The sequence below is a fragment of the Psammomys obesus genome, unplaced genomic scaffold (genome assembly GCF_907164565.1).
Source record: "Psammomys obesus unplaced genomic scaffold, mPsaObe1.curated_primary_1811, whole genome shotgun sequence".
In the NCBI taxonomy this organism is placed as follows: domain Eukaryota; kingdom Metazoa; phylum Chordata; class Mammalia; order Rodentia; family Muridae; genus Psammomys; species Psammomys obesus.
This window is the reverse complement of record NW_026585691.1, coordinates 2,232,251-2,256,663: the sequence shown is the minus strand read 5'-3', so window position 1 is coordinate 2,256,663 and position 24,413 is coordinate 2,232,251. Positions and strand designations below refer to the sequence as shown.

General features: G+C 50.6%; 1 protein-coding gene across 20 annotated transcripts in view; it reads right to left on the bottom strand.

Annotated features, from left to right (window-relative positions):
• The window catches only part of Megf11 (multiple EGF like domains 11), a 313,387-nt gene that overhangs the window by 24,099 nt on the left and 264,875 nt on the right, over positions 1 to 24,413 (bottom strand). For all 20 annotated transcript variants that reach the window (XM_055597245.1, XM_055597197.1, XM_055597298.1 and 17 more), the window contains exons 10-13: positions 20,964 to 21,138; positions 5,416 to 5,536; positions 4,475 to 4,638; positions 3,368 to 3,470 (exon numbers count right to left, since the gene is read on the bottom strand). In XM_055597245.1, coding sequence (XP_055453220.1) covers positions 3,368 to 3,470; positions 4,475 to 4,638; positions 5,416 to 5,536; positions 20,964 to 21,138 — 563 coding nt within the window. The remainder of the gene's footprint in view (positions 1 to 3,367; positions 3,471 to 4,474; positions 4,639 to 5,415; positions 5,537 to 20,963; positions 21,139 to 24,413) is intronic.

The window sequence follows — 24,413 nt, the reverse complement described above, 5'->3', positions numbered from 1 at the left end:
CCCAGAGCTCTTTGTATGGCAGGTAAGCATTCTACCAACCAAGGTATGGTGTTCCCCACGTCCTTCCTATCACGTGGAGACCACGTATGGTGCAGAATGCAGTGGAGGGCTGGAGAGGTGATTCAGAGGTTAAGAGCATCCAGGTGTGATTCCCAGCACCCCCATGACAGCCACAACCGTCTCATTTGTTCCAGCTTCAGAAAGTGGAGACTCGATTTCCCGAGCAAGCTGACTAGTGAGACTAGTCACATGGGTGAGCTCTCATGTGACCAAGAGACCCTGTCAGTGAGGACAGTGGAGGAGGAAGTGAGGAGGACGCAGACAGCAGCCTCAGGCCTCTATGCGCGTGTGCATACACACGCATCCTCTCCACATGAGCTCATATACGCATGCGTGTATATTTCACGTTCATTCTCTCTCTCTCTCTCTCTCTCTCTCTCTCTGGAAAATGGAAACAAGCTCAAAAGTCCTTCCCGTTTCTACCTGGAAGATGAGCACCCCAGCCTCAGTTCTCAGGACACCCTCCCCCATGTACTAATGGGTAGACTGAGGAACCCATACTAAGAGCCAGCAATCACACAGCAGCAAGCCTTTCTCTGGAAGCCTTCCTGCCTGTCTGCCCAGGGGTGTAAACATCTGAACCTACCTGTTACAGCTGTTTCCTTCATACACCTGGCTCCTACCACCCCCCCCACCCCCCGCCAGGGATGTGAAAAAGAGGGCAATGGCTTCATGAAATCCGTGCCTGCTGACCTGCCTCCTCACAGCAGAGGCACCACCTGGGGCGTCTTTGTAATACTGCAGATTCAGGAGATCAAAGCCATCCTTAGCTACATAGCACATTTGAGACAACCTGGGCTACGGGAGATCCTGTCTCAAAAGCACACAAACAGGTGACTTACCCATTAAGTGAATGCCCTCTCCCAAAAATGTGGCCTGGGCCTCCCCTATGTCGACACTAATGTCCTGATAGCGCCTCAGCTCTGGTATAAGAGCCAGAGCAAATCACCTCTAAGCTTTCCATGTGTGGTCACACAGGCTGAGGTTTTCCAATGGACTTCAAGAAGCATTCTGTGAGCACCTATTATGTTCAGAGCAAGGTAAATAAGACATGATGCTAACTGACATGAGAGGCCAGAGGATAAGCCCAAGCCAGATGGAGAGGTGAGCAGGGTTTTCTGGGGAGGAAGAAGAAGGGGTCTCACTGTATGGGAGGCCCAGGTTCTGTCTCTCATCCTCCCTGTCTTCCTGGCCTCCCTCTGCATGACAAATCTTAGAACATCAATCACCTGTTTGAGAAGCCTTTAGAACCACCTTTGGAGAAATGGGCTTTGGAACCAGCAGAGGCCTTGCTAAGTTGTCTATAAAAGCCAGGATTTTTAAGCATTGTCATTAAAGTGGATGTCATTAAAATGAGATCAGCTCTATCAAAATTAAAGCAATGAAAACTTAAGGCTGTAGCTGACAGTGTAGGGGACAGTGAGAAGGCTGGTTCACAGCGGGGGTCTTGGTTCTCACTGCAGGATAGCTGGCAGGGTAGGGGACTGCAATCTGATACGCTATAGAGCAGTGGACCTCAACCTGTGGGTCACCACCTTTTGGGGGTTCAAACAACCCTTTCACAGGGGTCACTGAAGACCATTGGAAAATACAGGTTTCTATGATTCATAATAGTAGCAAAATTAGTTATGAAGTAGCAACAAAAATAATTTTATGTTTGGGGTCACCACAATGAGGACCTGTATTAAAGGGTTGCAGCAGCCGGGCATGGTGGCACATGCCAGCCTTTAGAAAGGTTGCAGCATTAGGAAGGTTGAGAACTATTGCTGTAGAGGAGTGTCCCCGGCCTTCAGCTCTCAGCATAAAGGTGGGGAGAGTCCTACAGAATGAATATTGCGAATTTCCACAGCTGGAAACCGGTGGGATCAGCCAGTGGTCACTGACACACGCATGGCTGCTGACAGCTCCCTGCAGCTTTCTGTCACTGACCACTGTGTCAGGGGCTGAGCTCTTAACAGTGCCCTTCTCTGAAACTTAGAGTGGGCCCAAGGTTCCTTGCAAGGCTTCCATTGTCTGTGCATTGTGGACGGAGGCTTCAGGCCATGTGAGGTAAAGGACTTGTGCAAATTCACAAGCCCTGGCGATCTGGCTGGAGCTCTGTTCTCAGTTACCTGGTTTCCTTTTCTTAGCTGTGGCAGACAGCAGGTACAGGGGTGAGTAAGGCAGATTTCTACCTAGGACCACTAGAGAACCCGGCACCCAAACAAAGTCCAAGGCCAGTTGTGGTGAGCGCTACAGAGGAAGGGTGTAGGTCACCAGGATGCCTAAGTGGGGCTCTTCGGTCCCAGGTGGGCAGTGCACACACAACCTTCAGCTTGAAACCTGGCATATGGGAAGGCCTTATCAGGGCTGGGGGTATGACCCCCGATAGAACACGTGCCCGGCTCCTTAAATGAAGAAGAGAAAAGGGATTTGTTGCTAAGACAGAGCTGTCAAGGGGAGGGAGGAGATGGCATGGTGGTACATGCCTATAAAACCAATCCCAACACTTGGAAGGCTGAGGCAGGAGGAAATTCACGGAGTTCAAAGCCAGACTGGGATAAATAGTAAGTTCCAGGCTAGACACATCTACACAATGTGATCTATCCTCAATAAAAGTAAATATAGTTAACTTTGGCCGAAGTATCTGGAATTATTGGGTGACAGAACTAGGGCAGAAGAGAAGAACTGGGCAGACCCACATCACAGAATTCTTATGACAAGAATTCTGACTTTTGTTGTTGTTGTTACAGTTTTTGTTTTTTTCCAAGACAAGGTCTCAGGTAGCCCAGGCTAGCCTTAAACTTGCAATGTAGCCAAGGATGACCTTGAACTTCTGACTCTCCTGAGTGCACTACCGGCTCTGGCTAGGGCCTTACATTCTACCTGAGTCCCATCGAGCCATGGAACTGAGGTTCCCACTGGTCACCATGTGCAGAGTGGATTCACCTGGGCGGATGGAGGGCATGAGATGGACCAGGAGGTGGAGGTGGGCCAGATAAGAGGTGGTCCTGTAGCACCCATGGACTGGAGAGAAGTGGCAGGGTTTGTCCGAGTGCGGGAGGGAGGCTATGGGTAGATGTAAGGACTGAGTTTCTGAAGTGCCATGTTCGCTGTGCACAGGCTGAGCACCTGTCAGCCCTGAGGTGTGTTGTCCTGAGAACAGAGCTTCAACATATGTCTTTAATGAACATCTCCTTCCCGGGCTGAAAGGGAGCAGATGAAGTGGAGAAGAAAACGACAGGAGATGAACAGTCATGAGAAGGGAGGGAAAACCAAGGGCCTGGCTTCGCAGGGCCTGGGCAGTGAGTGGCAGGGCACCAGTTACCTGTCCATCCTGCCAGGCAGCAGCAGTGGCCTGTGATAGGGTCACAGCCATCGGCATGGCTGCAATCACAGTGTTCACTGCAGTTCAGTCCGAAAGTGCCATCCTGTGGGGAAGAGGGAGGGAAAACCATCAACCCAGGCTCCTAGAGGGTCACACACGTCTGTCCGCTCCTCGAGAACCCAGAGACTGGATTGGGCACAGCCATGGTGCTTTGTAACTGGGTACCACAGGCTATGAAGTCTCCCCAAGCAATCATCTGGCCATATTAATAGGGACAGGAGAGGGGGATGAGGGCCTGCTCTGTCTTTCAACATAGCCTCCAGGTAGTCATTAAAATTGTAGACTAAAGCGCACGTTGCTTTTGACAGGCATGATAGGGAGAAATTGCCTGTAACCCCAGCAGTTGGAAGGTGGAGGCAGAAGAATTGCCATGAGCTCGGGACCAGCCTGGGTTGAGTGTGAGAGCCTATCTCACAAAACAAAACATAACATGCTTTGTTACTTGTGGTACACCTTGTGACACACAAGGAATGAGGATAGCCTGTTTTTGTCACTGGGGAAGGAAATGGGAACCTCATTTCTTACATGCTCACAAGGTCTCAAGTGCTCAGTCTGCCCTAGTCTCCTAATTCTCACACCAAGATTCTGGAATGGCTCCTCCTATTCCCTCTTTAAAAATGGGAAGCAGCTAGAGAAACACGCTCAAAGAGGCAGGATGTGGTAAAGTCAGGATTTGAACTCAGAGCCCATATTGAGTCTCACATCAGTGGTTTAGCAGCCTAATGCTCAGTGCTTGAAGAGTCGGGCTTGCTGCTGAATGACTTGATTCCATGCTCTGTCCTTAGCGGTTACAGTGACCCGACTACCCAGAAATAGCCACTCTGCTGGGCTTGACTTTATAACTGCCAGTCAGTCTGCTCACCAAGAGCAGCAATGGCACTTACCAAAAGCACTTCTGCCCACGTGGCCATTCTACAGATGGGAGGGTTGGGGCCCAGGGTAGAAGGAGGCCACAAAGAGGTTATTACTTCCTGCCTCAGAGCTCTTCTCTGGACCACATACCTCCACAGGGAGCAGAAGGCACAAGGGACCAAGGGAGGTACTCACTGGGCAGGGCAGTTCGCAGGAGTCCCCCAGCCAGCCTGGGGTACAGGCACAGGAGCCGTCAGAGGGGCTGCAGGCTGCCCCGTTGGCACAGACGCAGCTCTCATTGCAATTCAGGCCCCAGGTCCCACTGGGACAAGGCAGGGAGCAGTCCAGGCCCTGCCACCCTGTGGAGAGGGCGGAGGGTGTCAGTCCGCCGTGCCCAGCATAACTTCCTGTTCACTTCCCCAGCACCAGAGGCTCCGTTCACTGTCAGCACAGTAGCCTAATTCTCCATCCCTGTAACAGGGGTTTACACCATTTCTGCTGTGTGCAGATGGGCCCCCTGGGACAGGGACCAGCTTTGGTGGTGCTGTTCCCCTAGGCCAGGGCTGGGGTTTCAGCAGCACATCTCCATTCTAAAGCCTATCACTGCTCCTGCCCCCAGGACTGAACCTCCACCTCCTCTGTTCCCTCAACCAGGAGGCTACCCTGAGGATTACAGGCCTTCTGGCTGCAGCCTTCAGACAGGCTTCCTGAGGGAGCAGAATGGGAAGGAGGCAGGAGCCCCCCTTTCCTCCCCGCTAGACCTTCCTTAGGTGTTTGTTATTGTTTTAGGAAGCTCTTCCCTATGTAGCCCAGGATCATCAGAACTAGGGTCTCCTACTTCTGCATCCCAAGTTCCAGGACCACGGGTGTCTGCCAACACAACCTGGCATACGTCAGGCCTCTGCTGGTGGCCAGGCCTCCACAGAGACCTGTTAGCTCACACCAGGTGAGTCTTTGTCCAGGTTCAGAGAACCCTGTCACCTCCCACATGCCCGCTCTGGTTCTGGCTGTGGTTCTCCTTGGCTGGACTGTGCAGACTCTTTGGCCCTGGGTGCCGGGTGGGCTTGAGTAGCCCCACCTGAGACCCCAAGCTGTTGGCACATGTGAGCATGGGAACTGAGCTGGAGAAAACTTACCCTCTTGACAGGTGCAGGAGCCATCCACAGGGGAACAGGTGCCGCCATTGCTGCAGCTACATACAGATGAGCAGTTGGGACCATAGGTCCCCGCAGGGCAGGGAACCGCACACACCTCTCCCTGCACAAAGAGGGCCTGGGTGTGAGATGAGGAGCCCCCACTCTGAGCAGCTTTGCAGGCAGTGTAATGTCCCCCCCAAGCCCGTGCTTTCATTCCCCAGCACCCATCTTCCCTCCAAGACAGTCTCAAACCCTGTTTTCCCTCAAACTCACAGAGGTCTGCTCGCCTCTGCAGAAGAGGGATGAGGGAATTAAAGGCACCACACCTGGCCCCTTCTGTTATATGGCAAAAGGGAACTTTGCAGATGTAACAGAGGACCTTGAGACAGGGAAACTAACGTGGGTCATGGAGGTGGGTCCTTAAAATCAAGTGATTAGAGAGGGTAAATCAGAGACACATAACCTAAATCCCCCACTTGGCTGATGACTTTGAAGATGGCAGAAGGGAACCCACAGACAATGAAGATGGTGGCCTCTAGGCTGAGCCTTGTATAGCCCCCAAGATAATGGAGACCTTGATCCTCCAGTCAGAAACCAGATTCTGCCAACTGCAAGTGAGCAAGCGGGAAACCGATCCTTCCTTAGAGCCCCCAGGAGGTACTGCAGACTGTGAGCTGGAGGCCACCGGCTGCTTGAACTCAAGGAGAAGCCAAGGGGAGGGGGAGAGACACAGGCGGCACACCAGGGAATTCCCTGGGGGAATGAGACCCTGGGAGTCTGCTTTAGCTCACAGCAATCCTGGTACCTCCCATCAGTTGAATTGTGGGGGGCTGAGGGGGTGGGGAGTGGGAGGAGTGAGGGTGGGGTGTGACAGTGTCTCTTGTATTACAGGCTAGCCTCACACTCCCTGTGTAGCGGAGGATGACCTTGAACTTTTGAACCTTCTGCCTCCACTTCCAGCTTGCTGAGCTTACTGGCCAGTGCAGTGTAAGGTTTCAGTCTGTTTTAATTCTCACCAGCTTGATGTACAGAGAGACAGTCCGTCCCCATTTGCTGGTGCCTCAGGGAAGTGGATGGCACTGACAATGGCTTACTAGTACTCTCTTGGGACCCCACACGAGTGTGTTTCATCTCTATTAATTCTCACCACATCCCAGAGACACAAACTTTTGCTGCCTATTCTTCCCATGACACAGCAAAGACATGAGAAAGTCATGTGACGGCCCAGGTCATAGAACTCAAAATGGAGGGTCTCTTTAGCCCCAGGCTGGCTACTTCATCACGTCACTGGGAGCTATGAACCACTCTCCAGGGACTATTTTGGGGCATGGGGATACTGATCTAAGATAACCCTAAGGGGTCAGGAAAGATGACTAGGCAGGCAGAAGGTGACCAGAGAGCCACTACAAGGATGGCCTCTAGTGGTCAGGAAGCTCAGGAGATGAGAGCACCCAGAGAATTACCTGTGGGGGGGCCTTACATTTTCGTCAGTCACGAGCTATCTGCTGTTCAAGAATGGCATGACTCCCATGAGAGCTGGCTGTCCAGGCCCAAGTTCTACAAAGAGGCTCGGCAAAGGGCCACTGATTTCTAGCCCCAGGGACAGATGTGGGTGATACAGGGGGTACTGGCAGTGATGGTAGCTACTGGGTCAGGGGGGTGGGAGGGAGTTAAAGGGGGCAAGATAGAGGGGACATGCTGGGAGCAGGGACTTCTGAGTCTGTGGGGGTGCGGTGATGGGAATGAAGGCTGCCCAGGATGGAGCTTGATGTGGGCAAGACAGCACAGCAGTACAGGTTGGGGTGTTCAGGAGCGAACAAGTTTAAAGGGGCCTGGGAGACAAGTTGGGTGCGTAGCTTATTTGGTACTGTGTACCCTGTAGAGTGCGTCAGGCCTCAGGTTCGATCCCCAGCACTGCATAGAGTGGGCATGGTGGTACACACTTGGAATTCAGCACTCAGGAGGTGGAGACAGGAGGATTAGAAGTTCAAGGTTATCCTCAACTGTAGATTGAGTTCAAGGCCAGCAAGAGACCCTGTTTGTGTATTTGTAACAGGGCCCAGACTTTAGCACGACTGACTCAATGCAAGTACTAATGCAGGTCCTAAAACAGCACACAGCCAGCATTACCACAGCAAGACCTCGTCCACCAAAGTCCACAGTTCTGGGAAAGTCTCTAAATCTGCCAACCTCGTTTTTGGCTTTTGCAGTTTCACTTCTGGCTCACACTTCTTGTTACCTGAAGTATGTCAACCCAGAACATGTGTGTGTTTAAAAGATCACCCTGAGAAAGACTAGGTGTTGTACTAGGATCCCAAATACCCCGTGTAGTCACTGTCCCAGCTAATGAAGACTTGCTGTTGGCATAGACGAACGGCTGAGCAATCTTTCCTGGTGGATACCCAACACCATCTCAAAAAATGAAATAAAACAAACAAGTGCTATCGAAGGGGGCCGGGGAGATGGCTTAGTAGTTAAACATGCTTGGCTCTTCCAAAGGACCCACACCAAACATATCAACCCCCTGTAACTCCAGCTCCAAGGGATCTGATGACCTCTTCTGGCCCCCACAGCACCTGCACACACGTGGCACACATTCACAGACACACGGCTACCCATACACATTAGCAAAAATAAATTTCTTTTTGAGGCAAGATTTTTTTCCTGGCTGTCCTGGAACTTGGAACTTGCTCTTGAACTCAGGCTGTCCTTGAACTCAGAGATCTACCTACCTCTGTCTCCAAGTGCTGGGATTAAAGGTGTGTGCCACCACTACCAACACCACCACTTGGCAATAAAGATAATTTTTAAAAACGCTTTAGTTAAAAAAAAATTAATAAGGGATGGGGAGCTGACCCAGTGGCAGAACATTTGTTTAGAGTGTGCAAGTCTGGGTTTGATCCTCTCCCCTAGTCCCACAAAATAAATAACTAAGCCTAATACAAGCTTTAGTATTTGTGGAAACATCTTATAAAAAGAATATGACACAAGCTTGAAGATGTGGTTCCAGCTCGCGAGTACTGACTGCTCTTGCAGAGGACACTCACAGCCATCTGTAACTTCAGTTCCAGCGAATCCAGTAGATACCCTGGTCAGAGTGGGCACCAGGCACACATGTTGTATATAGACATACACTCAGGGAAAACACCCATACGTAAAAAATAATAACAATTACAGAGAAAATGGCAAGCCCCTTAGGATCTAAGCAGAAGGAAGCGAGAGCAGAGAGATCTGTTTATCAGCAACTGGACCATGCCAGGCTGGCCATAGAGGAGGCATGTGTCCTCAGGGGGCAGAAGCCCAACCCTAACGCCTGTCTCTTTTCCTGTCAGCCCCTTGAGCTTGTCCCTCATTCCCCTTCTCACATCTTTAACTGTCAAATTCCAAGTACATAGTCTTAGGGGCTAGGAGGTCCATTTCCTGCAAGGCCACCTTATGCCAAGCGATGTTCCAAATACTTTCACTTATTCCTAAGAGGGGAAAAAAATGGAGAATCTGGGCCTGGTGACACAAGCCCGTAATCCTGGCTACTTGGGAGGCTGAGGCAGGAAGATTATAAATTCAAGGCCAGCCTGAACTATAGAGTGAGTTCAAGGACACTCTGGACAACTTGATAGGACCCTATATCGAAGCTAAAAGTGAAAAGGACAGCAAGGTGTGTGTGCTGGGAGAGAGAGAGAGAGAGAGAGAGAGAGAGAGAGAGAGAGAGAGAGAGCTTGTCTAGCATGCTCATGCTTAATCCTATACTGAACCCTTTTCTGAAATAAACTCCACCCCTGCTTATCACTGACTGGCCCTGAAATGCTCTGCTGTGCTCAAGAATCCCCAGTTTTCTGGAGTGGAGGTCTCTGGGAGACCTCCTCATGTTGCTGTGGGTGACGGAACAAGGCTGTCCCTGGCGGCTGACTCTGCCTGTCTGTTGGCACAGTGCATTCACTGCCAAGAACAGTAGGACATCAAAGGATGTGCCCAAGTCTGGACCCAGATGCACCAGTGCCCGTGTGTTCTGCTGTTCTGACAAATGAGCACTTCCACCTACAGGATCTGGTCCCGGCTCCCACAGCGGGCTGCTCACCCCTCTACCAGGCCTCTTCATTCTGCTCTGGGAGGGGGCTGTGGACTTCCTCCTCTCTCAGGCCTGTTAATTATAGATGCAGAGTGGGTAGTTAACATCCTGAACCCGAGCTGAGAGAGCTTCTGGTGGCACGGAACCCTCATTGCTGCTCCCGATAGGCCAAAACCTCTCCTTCTGCCTGCCTCGCTGAGATACTCCAACCCCGGTGCCTAATGACTTATGTCTTCTATGAAATTTGTTCAAATGTTGTTTGTTGGCTTTTTCTCCTCTGCAATATGCTGCTTTGTAGTCGGGCTGTGTTTGGGAAAATTAATCAACAGCTGGGCCTCTTATGCCGATTATCCCTTCTCCTCGAAACGGTCAAGAGGTTAATGAGTGTTTTTGGGCATGGAAGGAGAAAGAGGATGGAAGGGGTTTGCCCCTCCCTTATACGAAGGAGGGAATTGTGAGGGTTCATCTCTTGGTCCCCTTAAATACACTCAGTGGGTAGGAGGCAGTATGAAATGGGGTGAGACTGGGTTCTTTATTTTCAGGCTGAGGGGGCTTGTGCACTCGCTTGCCTGTCAGAGCTCAGCAGAGGGTCTCCGGGAAGCAGCAGCCGGAGAAGCTGCCCGGGCCCACATGAACTTTTTTTTAGTTTTCTAGGAGTATGTCTGCATGTCTTTTACATGCATGCGTGTATGTGGGGGTGCATGCATGTATGTGCACATGCACGTGGAAGCCAGAGATTGTCAGGAATTATCTCTTATCTCTGTCACCGTATTCACTGAAGCAGGGTCTCTCTCGTGCTCTCTCAGCCAGACCCAGAGCTCACAGATGCGCCCAGCCTTTTTTGCTAGCCAGCTTAGGCAGGTGGACTCACAGGAGGGCTCTCATGTGTATCTGTATTTTGCTGGAGGAGGAGATGAGTCAGGAAGGAAAGGCCCTGGTCTTGTAGCCATCCACCGTCCACTCAGCCCCCGTGGCTGCTGGGCGCCCTGAGTCCCACTCACCATCAGGACAGACTGAATGTGACCTACGGTCTCTTTCAGCGCCTCCATCCATCAGTCGGCTGCTCCTTCCCCCATTGCAGAGCAGGTCCCCTGTTACAGTGGCACTTAACCACGGCGGTAACGGGATCGTCATTTAGAACTCCCGCTATCTCTCACTCGCTAGTGGAAACACAAGAGTGAGGGCTGAGTAGGAAGTGCTCTGCCCTACTGGCCTCACTCCAGCCCAGTGCCCCAGCTATAGTACATGGTCAGTGCACATGCAATGATTTAATTCAGACGTTCAGGACATTGGGGGTGGGGTTGCTGCTTTTAGACACTGTATCCTGTAGTGCAGGTTGTCTCCCAACTCTCTCTGGAGTTCAGGCTGGCCTTGAACTTCTGATCTCCCTGCCTCAGCTTCACAACAAGTTTATGTGGTGCTGGGGCTGGAACTGAGGGCTTTATGCACGCTAGGTAGGCGTTCTTTCAACTGAGCTATAGGCCCAGCTGGGGCATACTTTTTAGCCACTGGTATGTGTCAGATACTGCACTGGATCAGGGACTGCCACAGCACTGATGGCGCTACTGACTCTGGATGCCTTCGGCATCTCCGCCCAGCCTCCCTGGCCCTTACTTGAACAGGAGAGTTTATGCAGTAGCGTGCTCCCCATTCCTGCCTTCATCCCTCTTCCCAGTGCCTGGCTGAGCCCTGTCCTAGCCTTTGTGCTGTGTGTGCCCCCTGAGGAGCTGGGGCTGCTTCTAGCTACAGAAATTCCACCTCAGCACCAACTGCAGCTCACCTGGGCCAGAAGGAGGCTTCCTCACAAGGCTGGGTTAGAGTCCTCTTGGGCAAACCCTGACTGTAGGTACCTTACCATCCTCCAAGCTTTCCTCATTAGCAGTTTCTCTCAATCATTGGCATTTAGAGCAAGGCATGTAGTTCAGTTGGTAGAGTGCTTGCCTAGCATGTGTAACATATACCCAGTACCGCATAAACTGAACATGCTGGCTCATACCTGTAATCTCATATACCCAGTACCACATAAACTGAACATGAACAATCTCTTCTTCTGCAGGGTGGGCGTCCCCTCAGCCCCCAACTGAAGGCTGCTGTGTACACTGAGAGGAACACAGTATTGGGTTCACTGTGCTCAGCACTCACGATACATGCCCTCACAGGCATGCACCAGACTGTCCACAGAGGCTCTGGGCAGCCTCAAAGATCTGAGGCTCAGACCCAGGTCCTGGATCCTGGCCAGCGGGTGCTCTATCTATGCAAGCGACTTAGGCAAAAGAAATCTGGGTATGTTGGAAGTATGAATGCCTGGGACCTACCCTGATGCCTATAGCTGACTGCAGAGCCAGCGAGGCCACCGCTCGAGCAACAAGGGCACTGAGAAGGGCAGCGGGAGCGCAACAGGAAAAGGGTGGTGTGGGATAGGAAGAGAAGACTCAGCAGTTTTCCCTAATGAGGCCGCAAACCACAGTGTCCCAGAGGGGGAAGCTAGCCTGAGCTTCAGTGACACAAAGCCAATTCTCTCTACTTTGCTCTGTGGATTAATTGCCAACATGATTTAACTTCCTGGTACACACCACCCCCGTGTCTTCACCACTGTCCCTCCTGCCCAGGGGAAAACAAGCTCATGACAGGCAGGTGAAAGAGGGGAGAGCATTAGCTGGATTTCTCACCTCTGTTTGACCCCAGCACTGCCATATTTTGCAATATGACCAGAGAGGCAAGTCACTCTTCCTGCCTGACCTCAGTTTCTTCCCCCAACGAATGAGGTGGGGGAAAACTGCTCTTGAGAATTCTCAGCTCTCTCCATGACAAGCTCTGGACAGCGACTCACTCTGTGTCCTTGCCTCTGCTTGTCTGTCATTCTTTTTTTTTTTTTTTAATAATTTATTTTGTTTTATGTGCATTGCTGTTTTGCCTTCATGTGTGTCTGTGAGACGGTGTCTGATCTTAGAGTTACAGACAGTTGTGAGCCGCCATGTGGGTGTTGGAATTGAACCCTGGTCCTTTGGGAAAGTAGTCAGTGCCCTTAACTGCTGAGCCATCTTGCTAGGCCCTTGTCTGTCATCCTTAACCCACTGTACAGAGAAGAATCTGGGACAGAGGCTGAGCACATGGCTGTGGGCCATGCAGATACTGATGGACAGACTGAGCCTCCCCGCCCATCTGACCACAAGTCATTGCCCATGTCCGTGCCCCTTTGCTCATGCCCTACACAGTCATGTGACATCGGAACAGGCATCACTGAGCATCCACTACCTGTCAGGTGTTATTCTGAACACCGAATACATTTTGTACTATTCAATCCTAAGAATCACAGTAGAACAAAATAACAGTATGTCCCCTGAGTTACAGATGAATTGTTACTGTTTGTCGCTCCGTCTAGCTCAGAACTTTCCATGTTGCTGAGGATGAGGAACTTCTGCTCCTCCTGCCTTCACCTTCCAAGTGCTGGGATTACAGGCATTGTGCCACCATGCCAGGTTCACGTGGTGCTTGGTGCTTGGTGCGTGGCTGGTGAGTAGTCTCCTGACTAAGCTACATGCTCAGCCCATCTCATAGACGAAAAACTGAAGTTTTGAAAAGCCCAGCAAATGGCACAAATTGCCATGTAAGCCCATGACCTGGAACCCTCAAAGTTATCCTCCCTCCCTCTCTCTCTCTCTCTCTCTCTCTCTCTCTCTCTCTCTCTCTCACACACACACACACACACACTGTGGCATGCACCATACCTGTCCCCCCCCCCCCAAGAATAATGATAAATAAAAATCCAAGCTTTGAGACACTCTAACTCTATCAAGACCAAGTAGCAGGAGGCACCAGTGTTAGAATTTTAGAAAGTGTGTGTATTCATATTTTTGGTAATTTTAAAAGCTTTGTACAGTCTTGCTCACACAGCTACAGCAGCTAGAGGGTAAACTTGTCATGCCTAGTACTGAATAAGAAGGGTCTTTTATGACAATCGTTGGGATGGCCTGTGATGGGAGTGGGGCAGGGAATGAGAAGTTGCTTTTGGCTCTTAGAACTAGAGTTGATGGGTCTGGACCTGATGAGCAATGAAACAGTTAAACCAGGAAGTGTAGAGGTGTGCTCTGTATGTCATTTTCCATCCAGCACTCTCTCTTGGCCACACCTGCCCTCACTCCTGAAGTTCCAGCTCGGGAGCCTCACAGGAAGCTATATGTACTCAGCCCGCTGTGCTGAGGGAAGCTGGAGGAGAGATGCCAGAAAGTTTGTGTGGAGAAAATTCAATTGCCGCCCCACTGATCTGGCATTCGTAACTCTTGCCCCCTCCTGCCTTACCCAGCCCAAACAGCTGAGCTTTGCATATGACCTATGGACACAGTGGAGAAAGCTGAGAAAAATGCGGGAAGGAGTTGGTTCATTTGGGTGATGGAGTGCCCACTCCCTTCGCCAGCATGCAGGGCTCAATAATGGCAGACAGGGCTTCAAAAAATTGCAGCATGAATAGATGAGCCCTTTAAGGTAATAGAAATGCTGTCATCCTAGGGAGAAATATGGGCTCTGAGTCCTGTAGGAGGGGATACTGGGCCCTTCTGCCCTGCCTGCTCTCTGTCCCCATTACAACCAGAATGGAAAGAAGGCATCAAGCTGAGGAATGGTCAGAAAATCCCCTTATCTCCTGGCCCTGCAAGTCTCCATGCAGGGAGGAGGCTGCAGGAGGGGACTGGGTAATCAAGTCATTGCAGCCTGGTTGTGACCCTCTGGCCTGCTCCCTGCAGGTTTTGTCAGGACAGCAATTGGTTCTACACCCAAGTGTTCAGGAAGCTCCATCAGGCAGTGTCTCAGAGAAAGACGGGTATGCTGCTCAGCTCAAAGGCTCTTGGGGCTGGGAAAGTAGACTCGTTTCCCTCTGTGCTGAGAAAGCCTATTGTCTTTTTGGGGGACGTAGCTGTCCTGCAGCTCCTACCCTGAAGGAAGCTGCAGCTAAGGGTTTCCTTCCTCTCATCCCATCTGCATCCCAGGCAGGCTCTTCAAGCGGGCATCAGCAGTATCAGCTGGCATCGGTGGCATGAACCTTTTAAACATGGCCATCATGGCTGACACTTGTTGAAGGATGACTAATACAATCTTTGTGTGCACTAATTAGCTTGATCGGCATGCTGATATTAGGGATTTATGATCATTTCCTTTTCACACACCACAAAACAGGCACAAAGTGATGGTAGCCTGTCTGAGGTTACACAGCTATAAAGAGCAGTGAAGCTGCCATCTGAAGGCAGGGCGTCTGGTTCCACGCTCCATAACCCCTGCAGTGTCAGGTGAGCTGTCTAAGGTAGACCAGGAACTCAGAGACAGTGCTGACGGCACTACTCTAGCTCTTTAAACCCAAGAGAGGGGTCTGGCTGGCTGGTTCAGCAGTAAGGGTGTAAGGGCGGTTGCCAGCAAAGCTGATCATCTGAGCTCAATATCTGGAACCCACGTGGTAGAAAGAGAGAACCGATTCCTGCAAGTTACTCCTTGTGCATCCCACAAAATAAATGAATGTAATAAAAATAAACAGACCTCAGAGGGGTTCATGAGGGTGGGAAAGATTCAAGCCCCAGCCTCACTGGCAAGTGGCTCAAACCCCCCCCCCCCACGCCCCTTCCCACAGTTGTTAGTCTGGAAACTTTTGCCTTAGTGGATCTGCTATTTCCAAGGATTTCATCCACCAAGAAGTCTTTGCCAAGCAAGCGCTTCAGGTGGCAGGCATGGTAGGTGATGGTGGCTAGGGGTCAATAGGAGGTATGGGCCTAGGGGAGACAGGTCATTGTTCTCAGAGAGGCAGACCGAGCATGGACTTCACATGTGGAAGACATGTAAGTGTGAAAGTTACAGGGAAGGGTGTCTGCAGAGATTTTGTGAAGAAGTTATCTGAGAAGCTGGACAGGATGTCCGTAGATGCAACCAAGATGGGGTGCAGTAACAAAGAGGAAAGAGAGACGGGTTTGGGGCAAAGTGAGTCCTGTGTGGTCACATAGCAGGTGAAATTAGGCTGGAGAGTGATAAAAAGCAGAGGCTTAAATTTCCTTTGGTGGCAATGAGGAGTTACAGAGAAGGATGAAATGCACCCAGCCTGCAGGAGGGTGAATGGCTCCTCGAGCCTGCTTCCTCATCCACAGTTCAGCTATTTCTCTAGTCAGGATACTGGAGCAGAGAGGTCCTCCCCTCCTCTCAGGGACCCTGCGCCAGGGCAGGATTACAGGCACCCCAGGACTTTTAACATGAGGTTCTCCCCACTGTCCTGCCCTGCTCCAGGCTGGTTTTGTCTGGAAGGGTGCCAGCAGAGATGTGGGGTGCTGTCCAGAGTGCTGAAACGCTGTTCCACCCAATTGGAACCATTCAATCCTGGCATCACACAGTTTCCTTTGGGCAGAGAATGTCACTCCTGTTTTTTGTTCGTTTGTTTATGTTTTGTTTTGTTTTCTGAAACAGGCTTTCTCTGTGTACCCTTGGTTGACCTGGACTTGCTTTGTAGACCAGGCTGGCCTTGAACTCACAGAAATCCACCTGCCTCTGTCTCCCTGAGTGCTGGGACTAAAGGCGTGCGCCACCACACCTGGTTATCATTCTTGTCTTACAAAGGAGAAATAGAACCTAAAACATGAGCACAATGCAAACTATGAACCTGGTTCTTGCCTCCTAGTCCAGCACTTCTGCCGAATGGAGAAGGCCTCATGTCCTGGGCAATCCTTTTGCTGGGGCTAAGCTAATACAGAAAAGACCTCTTCTCCTACCCACAGCCTCACCTCTATCTCATGGAGAGACATGATGACATGACGTTTCACAGGGCTTCCTGAGGGATCATAATGGCCCACGGGTCGGGGGTAGGCCTGCCGGTGTGTGTGCTCTTGAGTCTACCTCACTGGGATGGCTGGGTGCAGCTCACTGTGATACCTTCTAGGGGCCAGAGTATGCTGGGCTTGAGGAAAACAGCATCTCCTCTCTACTCTTGTGGTTTAGCATCTTGGCAGGTACCTACTGTGGTTCAGGCACTGATCTGTAACTTCTGCAGGAAGCTCCCTACTCCCACCACAGTCTCTTGTCACAGGTGAGGAGATTCAGGCTTAAGCAGGACACAGGGCTTGCATTAGGCAACGGAGGCAGTGGAGAGCTGGGATTTGAACTGTGGACTGTGTTGTTCTGGACTATCTCGTCTATCAAAGCTCATTACCACTGGAGCATAAAGCGGCTGCCACTTCTGGCTTTCTAAGCCCGGCCAGGTTCCTTTCCCTGTTTAAACTTCAGCTCATTTGCAAGCTGAGGAAAGAGGAAGTATGCATCTTCAGGGCCCTCATGGGACATAAACCAGATGATGTGTGCAGCAAGAACACAATGAGCGCTCTCCACTATGCTGAATGTGATTATGATCGCACAAGGTCTTTGATGGCTGGCTGGGTGTCTGATGAGCCTTGCCACACCCCAAGTCCTTGGCCTCATAAATGCTGGGGTTAGGAGTAGGGGAATATGGTGAGAGTCATTATCATCAGCCTGCCAAGCAAAGCCTGTTCCTGCCCTGCCTCCTCATGGCCTCACAGAATAGAAACTACCTGGCTGAGAAGTCCCTGAGCTCCCAAGGGCAGTTCTACACTACTTCCTCAGCACCTTCCAGACCCTCGCGCCCTCATAGGGTCAGATTCCAGAAAGTTTCTCTCATGTCTTTCTAAAGGGCCCTTGGAAGGGGGAGAGCTCAGTTGGTAGATGCTTGTCTAACGGGCATCCGTTAACACACTGGCTACTCAAACCCAACAGCAGGCAAGGCTGATAGACTCCTCCCGTCTTAAGTGGCTAGAGAAACTGAGGCCCAGTGAGGTGAAGTGGCGTGTCCAAGGTTACCGAGTTTAGGCTGAAGCTCCAACACTGAGAAATGGGCTTTTAAAATTAGCTCCTTCTTAATTCCTTGTGTTGTGAAATCTTCCCGCAAACAGGCAGGTACGTAGTCACAAATCAATGCGCACACAGAGGCACTGCTAATTATTGCTGACTGTGGGATGCTTTGGGGGAGCCTGGCCGAGTCTGCTCTGCTGATTGATGGCCCCATCCCCCACAGCACTGAACTGGCTAATTGCAGGAAGTCACATCATTCAGAAGCAAGGCAGGAATAATAGCACCCCCCCTGAAGCCTGGTGCTCCTGGGAATGAGTCATGCCATTGAGAGCAATGGATGCTCTGTGATCACCTCCAGCGGCCCCGGCCCACCACCAGCCCCAGGACAGTCTCGCCAGGTGTATAATGGAGCTGAGCAGGAGTGGGAACTTATGGAATCTCACCAGGACAGCCTGCTACTGCTCGAATTCTGTTTTAGCTTAGAGCACCAGGTAGGCAGGACTCAGTGGTGAAAGGATTTTGATGATCTGGTCACCCTACCCCCAAAGTTCAAGGACAGGAAGTCTTTACATTCCAGATGGGAGGCAGCAGCCTAGCTTCCAGAGTAGTAAGCTGGGGGCAGTGAGCACATGGACAGACCAATGCTCCCCTCCCCATCCCTTCTGAAACTTCAGTTTTCTTTTCTGAGTAGCTGTGATTAGTCACACAAAGGGGGGCAACAATGGGGGAACAGAGGAGAGTATAAACAGATCTATGACAATGCACCTCATCAACCACGATGTCTCTCAGTAAGCCCCCAAGCATGCACCAATGTGCCCATGAGGTCTGCATAGTAAACCGTCTCAGAAGCCAGTGGGTCCAGGGCTGCGGACACAGCTCAGTTGGTAGAGTGCTTGCCTACCATGCATGAAACCCTGAGTTTAACCCCTAGGCCTGCACAAAATGGTGATGTGTGCCTGTAACCCCTGCATTAAGAGGGTGGAGGTAGGGAGATCAGGAGTTCAAGGTCATCTTCAGCTCCATAGTGAGTTTAAGTCCAGCCTACATGAGGTTCTACCTAAAAACAAGATTAATAAGACAAAGTCCGTGTGTTCATCCTCTTCTGCCCATTCACGTTTGTATGGGAAGGACCTGAGACCTGAGAGGTGAAGCCATTCCAAAGTCACAGGCCTCCCTTAGCAGCCAGGCTAGGACAGGGACAGAATGTCCCGCCAGCAGCTTGCTGTCAATTGCTTCTCTGCCTGACCCGTTGGTGATGGGATAGTTTTAATACCAAATAACTATTTGCCAGACTCTGAACCTAGAATGCTACCATAATCACTATTTTAAATATGTGTGGCTGCTGTGCCTGCACGTATATCTGTGTGTGGCTGGTGCCCTCGGAGACCTCAACAGGAAAACAAACCCCTGCACGTGGAGCCACAGAAGGTTGTGAGCAGCCACGTGGGTGCTGGGAGTTGAAGTCAGGTCCTCCGGAAGAGCAGAAAGTGCTCTTAACCACTGATCCACCTCTCCAGCCCCTTGTCCTTCAACTCTTTGTCATAGTTATGAACCAAAATTCATGCCAGCACAGGCAAGTAAGAGAAACTGTGTGAAAGAGACAGACTTCTTTCCTTTAAAGACACCGTAGAGCATGTCAGCTCAGCTTTAGGTGCTCCTAGGGAGGCGCCTGAGGGGGCTGGCTGACATTTTGTATGCAGACCGAAGCGTTTGCTTTCAAAAGATCCTCTGCCATGGTGATAGCAGAGCTTGGGAGTCAGCGGACTTATCCCATGGCAGCCGGCTAGCCCACAATCGAGCCAGGCTCACCAGCACCTCCATAGCCAGAACCTGACCTTACAGTCAGGGCTGAAAAGCTTGTTCTTAGAGAAGGTAGCTCATGCAGTCTGTCATGAACTGAATGAGGACCTAAGTTTGATCTAGAGCATGGCATAAACTAAGTTTGTAGGACCATGCCTAGCATGGGGGAGGTAGAGGCAGGAGGATCACAAGTTCAAGTCTGTCCCTGCTACATAGCAAGCAAAAAAAAAAAAAAACAAAAACAAAAAAACAACAACAACAACAAAAAACAAAAAACCCTATAGTATATAAGACTACCTTAAAGACAAATAAGTTCAGGAAGGAAGAAAGGAACAAAGGAAGAAGAAAACCCTGCTGTGCATCTGCTTCCTGCACAGTGAGAGCCACTGACCAGCAGCAGCTACATCCTGTGAGAACTCATCAGGTACATAAAGCCTCCCCACACCCCAGACATGCTGGAGCCGAATCTCTAATTCACCAAGGCCCCCATCTACAGCCGCTCCAGGAATCCCTTCTCTACACCCGGAAGCAACCTTGTTAGGGTGAGCGCCCACTTCACAGAGAAAGAAACCCAAGAGAGTGGGTCCAAGGTCACATGGTTGGTAGGTAGGACAGCCAGGATGTGTGTCACAGGTTTTGACTCCACAAACACTTCTCAAAGCACAGTGGGACATTGTCCCTGGGAATGCCTAAGTGTATGTGGGGTCTTCAGACCAGCTGAGCATATTCCATCCCTATCAACTTCCCCCCAAATCAAACCTTGTAAAGACCAGCATGATTGATGAGGAAATACAAACAGTGAACAAACATGTAGGGAAAACGTTCACGCCACCTAGTAATCAGACATGCAAATGAGAGCAACATTTAGGAGCCATTCTCTACCTATATAATTAGCAAGACTGAAAAAAAAAAAAAAAAGCAAAAACTGTTCTGAACAAGGCACACGCATATACGACCCAAGACAGCATAGATTTATATAACCCTTTGGGAAAGTTGATCTGGCAACATCCATCAACAGCCGTGAATATATTGTGCCCGCTGACCTGGGAATTCACCTGGAGGAAATAATTCAGTGGGTCGGTGGGGTGGGGAGCTGTGTCAGAACACTGGCTGTGAGCATGAGCAAAAAACCCTAATATTCTGCAGGAAGGGAAGGAATGGGGAACCAGGAATCTACCAGCTCCTGCCATGCTGGACAGCCATCTGAAATGAGAATTAAGAGGTCCAAGCACTAATGTAGAAACAGGAGTAAAAGAAAGATGGGCTGGAGCTCAGAGGGAGGGCACTCGCCTCAGTGTGGAAGGCTGTAGGTTCAGTCCTAAGGACACCCCGCCCACACACACACACACATAAACACCAGCCCCCTCCACTCCACACAACACAGAATTAACACTGTCCAGCCGCTGGACAGCACACCTTTAATCCCAGCACTCAGAAAGCTGAGGTAGGTGGATCTTTGTGATTTTGAGGCCAGCTCAGTCTACAGAGTGAGTTCCAGGCTAGTCGGGAATATATAGTGAGGCCTTGTTTTAAGACAAACAAACAAGTAGAAAGGAGAATGCAGAACAGCTTATGAGAGCTGGGGTTATAGTGCTGTGAAAAATATTGTCTGTAGAGGAGGACAGGACAGAGCTGGATGGAGGGGAAGACAGTTTCAGACTAAGGCCTTTCCAGCTACTCTTGCAGTTACAAACCTCGGAGACCAGCCTCAAGGGTCGCACAGCATGTCTGCAGGTGACACACAGAGAGTTCTAGCCCTCCTTTGTGGGCAGAAGGTCACACTCCAGGTTGCCAAGAGTACGGTTTGCTGGCTGCCGCGGCCCAGGGAGGCTGTGAGGGGCCCCTCCTGACTTACCATGAAGCCTGGTGCGCAAGTACAGCCCCCAGTGACGCTGTGGCAGTCAGCGCCATTCTGACAGGTGCAGGGCAGCTGGCAACCGTTGCCATAGTAGCCGGCAGGGCAGGACTCATTGCAGTAGTGGCCAGACCAGCCTGGTCGGCAGGTACAAGCTCCAGTGACCGGATGGCAGCTGATCAGAGGACAGAAGGGATGAGAGGACATCGGTCAGGGCTGTAACTGTGTCCCGTCCCCTGCCCTCCCCAAGTCCAGTCTGCCCACAGCAGTAAGAGCAAAGGACCCCTGCGGGTAAGTTAGTAATGCCTTGTTTGTTTATGAGAAGACGCATGACCATACACAATCCCATTAGTTCCCAGAAATGAAAAGTAACTTGCCTAAAGTCATTCAGCAAGGAGGTAGCAAGACCAGTATTAGTACCCAGGCTTCTGATTCCCAAACAGGAACTTTTTCTTTTTTTTTCTTGAGGCAGGGACTCATGGAGCCCAGGCTACCTTTGAACTCCCTGTGTAGCCAAGGGTGACACTGAATTTCTGGTACTCCTGCCTCCCTCCTGAGAGCTATGATGACAAATATGTGTCATCATGACCGGTTTGTGCAATGCTGAGCTACTACGCAGAGCCCAAAGCACAGAGCAGTGTCTTTCCCCTTTGCCTCATAGAGAGATTCTGAGGTCCAGAGCGCTCATCATTTCCGTCCCACCCATCCAAGGTGAAGACACCTGAGAAGGTGACCATGATACCAGTAGAGTTAAAGCAATACCTCAGGACAGGGTGGCCTCTCTGACATTGTGCCTCAGGGAACTGCTACTTGGGCTTCCCTATGCCCCAGGCCTTTCTCTGCCTTTTATCCATCAAGCTGCAGAAAGAACCATTGGCTGGCAGCAGGGACATGACCCTGGAGTGGAGCAGCTTTGGCTGAGAGTGGCCTGGTCCAGTAGCCAATATCCATCCCTGATCAGGAGACAATGTGGTAATGGCGTGCCCTGTGTCCCTGTGGTGGGTGTGACTGACGCATGATATCACCTACTGAGTCCACATGCTGGGGTATATTCCCGGAGATGATCTCAGCAGACACTAAGACGGGCCAGTTCTTGGTGAGCTCCTGTGACCTCAAGATTCCTCAGCTTGCCACACTTTCTCAGAACTGTGCCCTGACTTCATTCTCCTTCCTTCCTTCCTTCCTTCCTTCCTTCCTTCCTTCCTTCCTTCCTTCCTTCCTTCCTTCCTTCCTTCCTTCCTTCCTTCCTTCCAGCTCTCATGTGGGTCAGGCCTGACAGCCCTTCCCAGCCCTTCGGCGCATGACCACCTCCCCCCTCCACCTCCCCAACATGTGTCCTTGTATTTTTCTCTTCTGTGTGGTTCTAAAGGTTGGACCAGGGCTCCTTGAGGGCTAGGCAAGGCATTCTTCACCACATGCCCACTGAACCTCTCATTTGCTTCTGGGCCAGTCTAGACTAACAGAGTCCACCTAGCAGAGGGGGTGGGCCAAGCTGCTCCAAGCTCAGATCACGTCCTTCACGCCCTGGAATGTGTCTCAGTTCTGACCTGAAGGCTTCGGGCTGGCCAACGCTAGCCTTTGTTCCTCTAAGTCCCACAAGAACAGGGCTTCCTCTCCCTGGTTAACTTCGGCTCTCAGTTCCTGGCTCATGTTCACTGTCTAGTTTACACACATAGGGATGTGCTTTGCTTTTACCATATTTAACTATTTTCTTTTAGAGACAGGGCCTTATGTAGCCCAAGATGGCCTTAGACTTGCTAATATAGCTGAGGATGATCCTGAACTTTATTTTTTGCATTTGTGGGGCCAGCTAACGTGAGTGCCAGGGGTAAGATTCAGGCCATCCAGCAACTGTGCATGTTTGGCTCTCTCACCAGCTCCCAACCCTGAGCTTCTGATCCTTCTGCCTCTACCTGTCCAGGGCTAGGCTAACCGCTGCGTACCATTACCACACCTGGTTTTATGCTCTGCTGGGATTCGAACCCAGGGCTTCATGTATGCTGGAGAAGCACTCTGTCAGCTGAGCTACCCCCCTAGCTTTCTGTATTTAATTATTTTCTGTGTCTGTTGACTCATTTGTTTTCTGTCTACCCACTGGGTTTCAGCTCCCTGGGGGAGAGCCATTGTCTGTCTTGTCACCTCTCAGGGCTCAGTGGGGTTCCTGGTACAGGGGAAGTGCTGACCTCATGGGATGCTTAAATGAACGAATTAATGAACAGACTAATTGTGAGCAGCCAGCCAGCCTGTCTTCGGGGTGGGGGGGAGGGGGAGCTGGTGTTCTTGCAGGAAATGAGGGGGTGGACTAGAACAGACAACTCTGGAATAATAAGTGCCAGTAGCTAATAATCACTTCAGAAAATGTTTAGTCTCTTAATCATCCAGTCAAAACAACAATTGGATATCAACTTCTCTCTATCAAAACATGGACGAGCTTTTCAAACGCTGGTAAAGGTTTCAAAACAATCCGAGGTTATGTATCAGGAGACCTAAAAATATGCAGATGTCTTGGCCTTTTATTCTATTTCTAAGAATCTATCCTAAGGAAATGATCGTGGTTGTGGAGGAAGATTTATGCACAGAGATGTTCCCTTGAAGCATTATTTATAACAGTGGAAAATGGAAGCAATTTGAATAATAATAAATAATATGTGACCAGGCTATTAAAGCACCAGGCACCTCGCAAACATATATTTCTTATCTTCCACAAACCTGAGAAGTAGGAATGTGAGCCTCCATTTTACAGGTGCACCCAGAGGTTCTGGGACTTGTTCAAGGTCATGCAGATAAGTGGGTGAGTGATGGAGCTGAGATTTGAACCAAGGTCTGGCCATGTTTATCCTGGGCTTGCCGCCCCTGGCAAGAAGGTGCCAGTTAAATTTCTTACGCTGGGCATGGCGGCACATGCCTTTAAACCCAGCAGAGGCAGGCAGATCTCTGTGAGTTCAGTGCCAGCCTGGTCTAAAGAGTGAGTACCAGGACAGCTGGGGCTACAGAGAGAGCCTGTCTTGAAAAAAAGAAATGCCTTCTGTTTTGGTCATGGTGTCTCTTTATAGAACAGTTACTACGACTCTAGGCAGACACTCTACAGGCTGAACTATATCCCAGCCCTACAATTCTATTTCTAGAAACAGGACATCTAACTTCTTCGTTTGAATTTCCCTTTGGAAAGATGCTGGGGAGTGGCGGCAGATAATGATTTGATTTTTTTTTTTTTTTTTTTTTTTTTTTGGTTTTTTGAGACCAGCTAGCCAGCTAGCTTTGAACTCATGGCAGTTTTTCTGCCTGCATGTCCGCCTACCCAGGCCTCCCTTCCCCAGGGTCACCTGGCTGTTCAGGCAGTGCTGGGAGAGGCTGAGACCAAAGTCCGAATCACTGATGCTCAGGCTGTCTCCCCTGTGTCAGGTGTCCCTGCTTTCTTCCTTTCCCGAAGACACAGATTAATCACTAGCT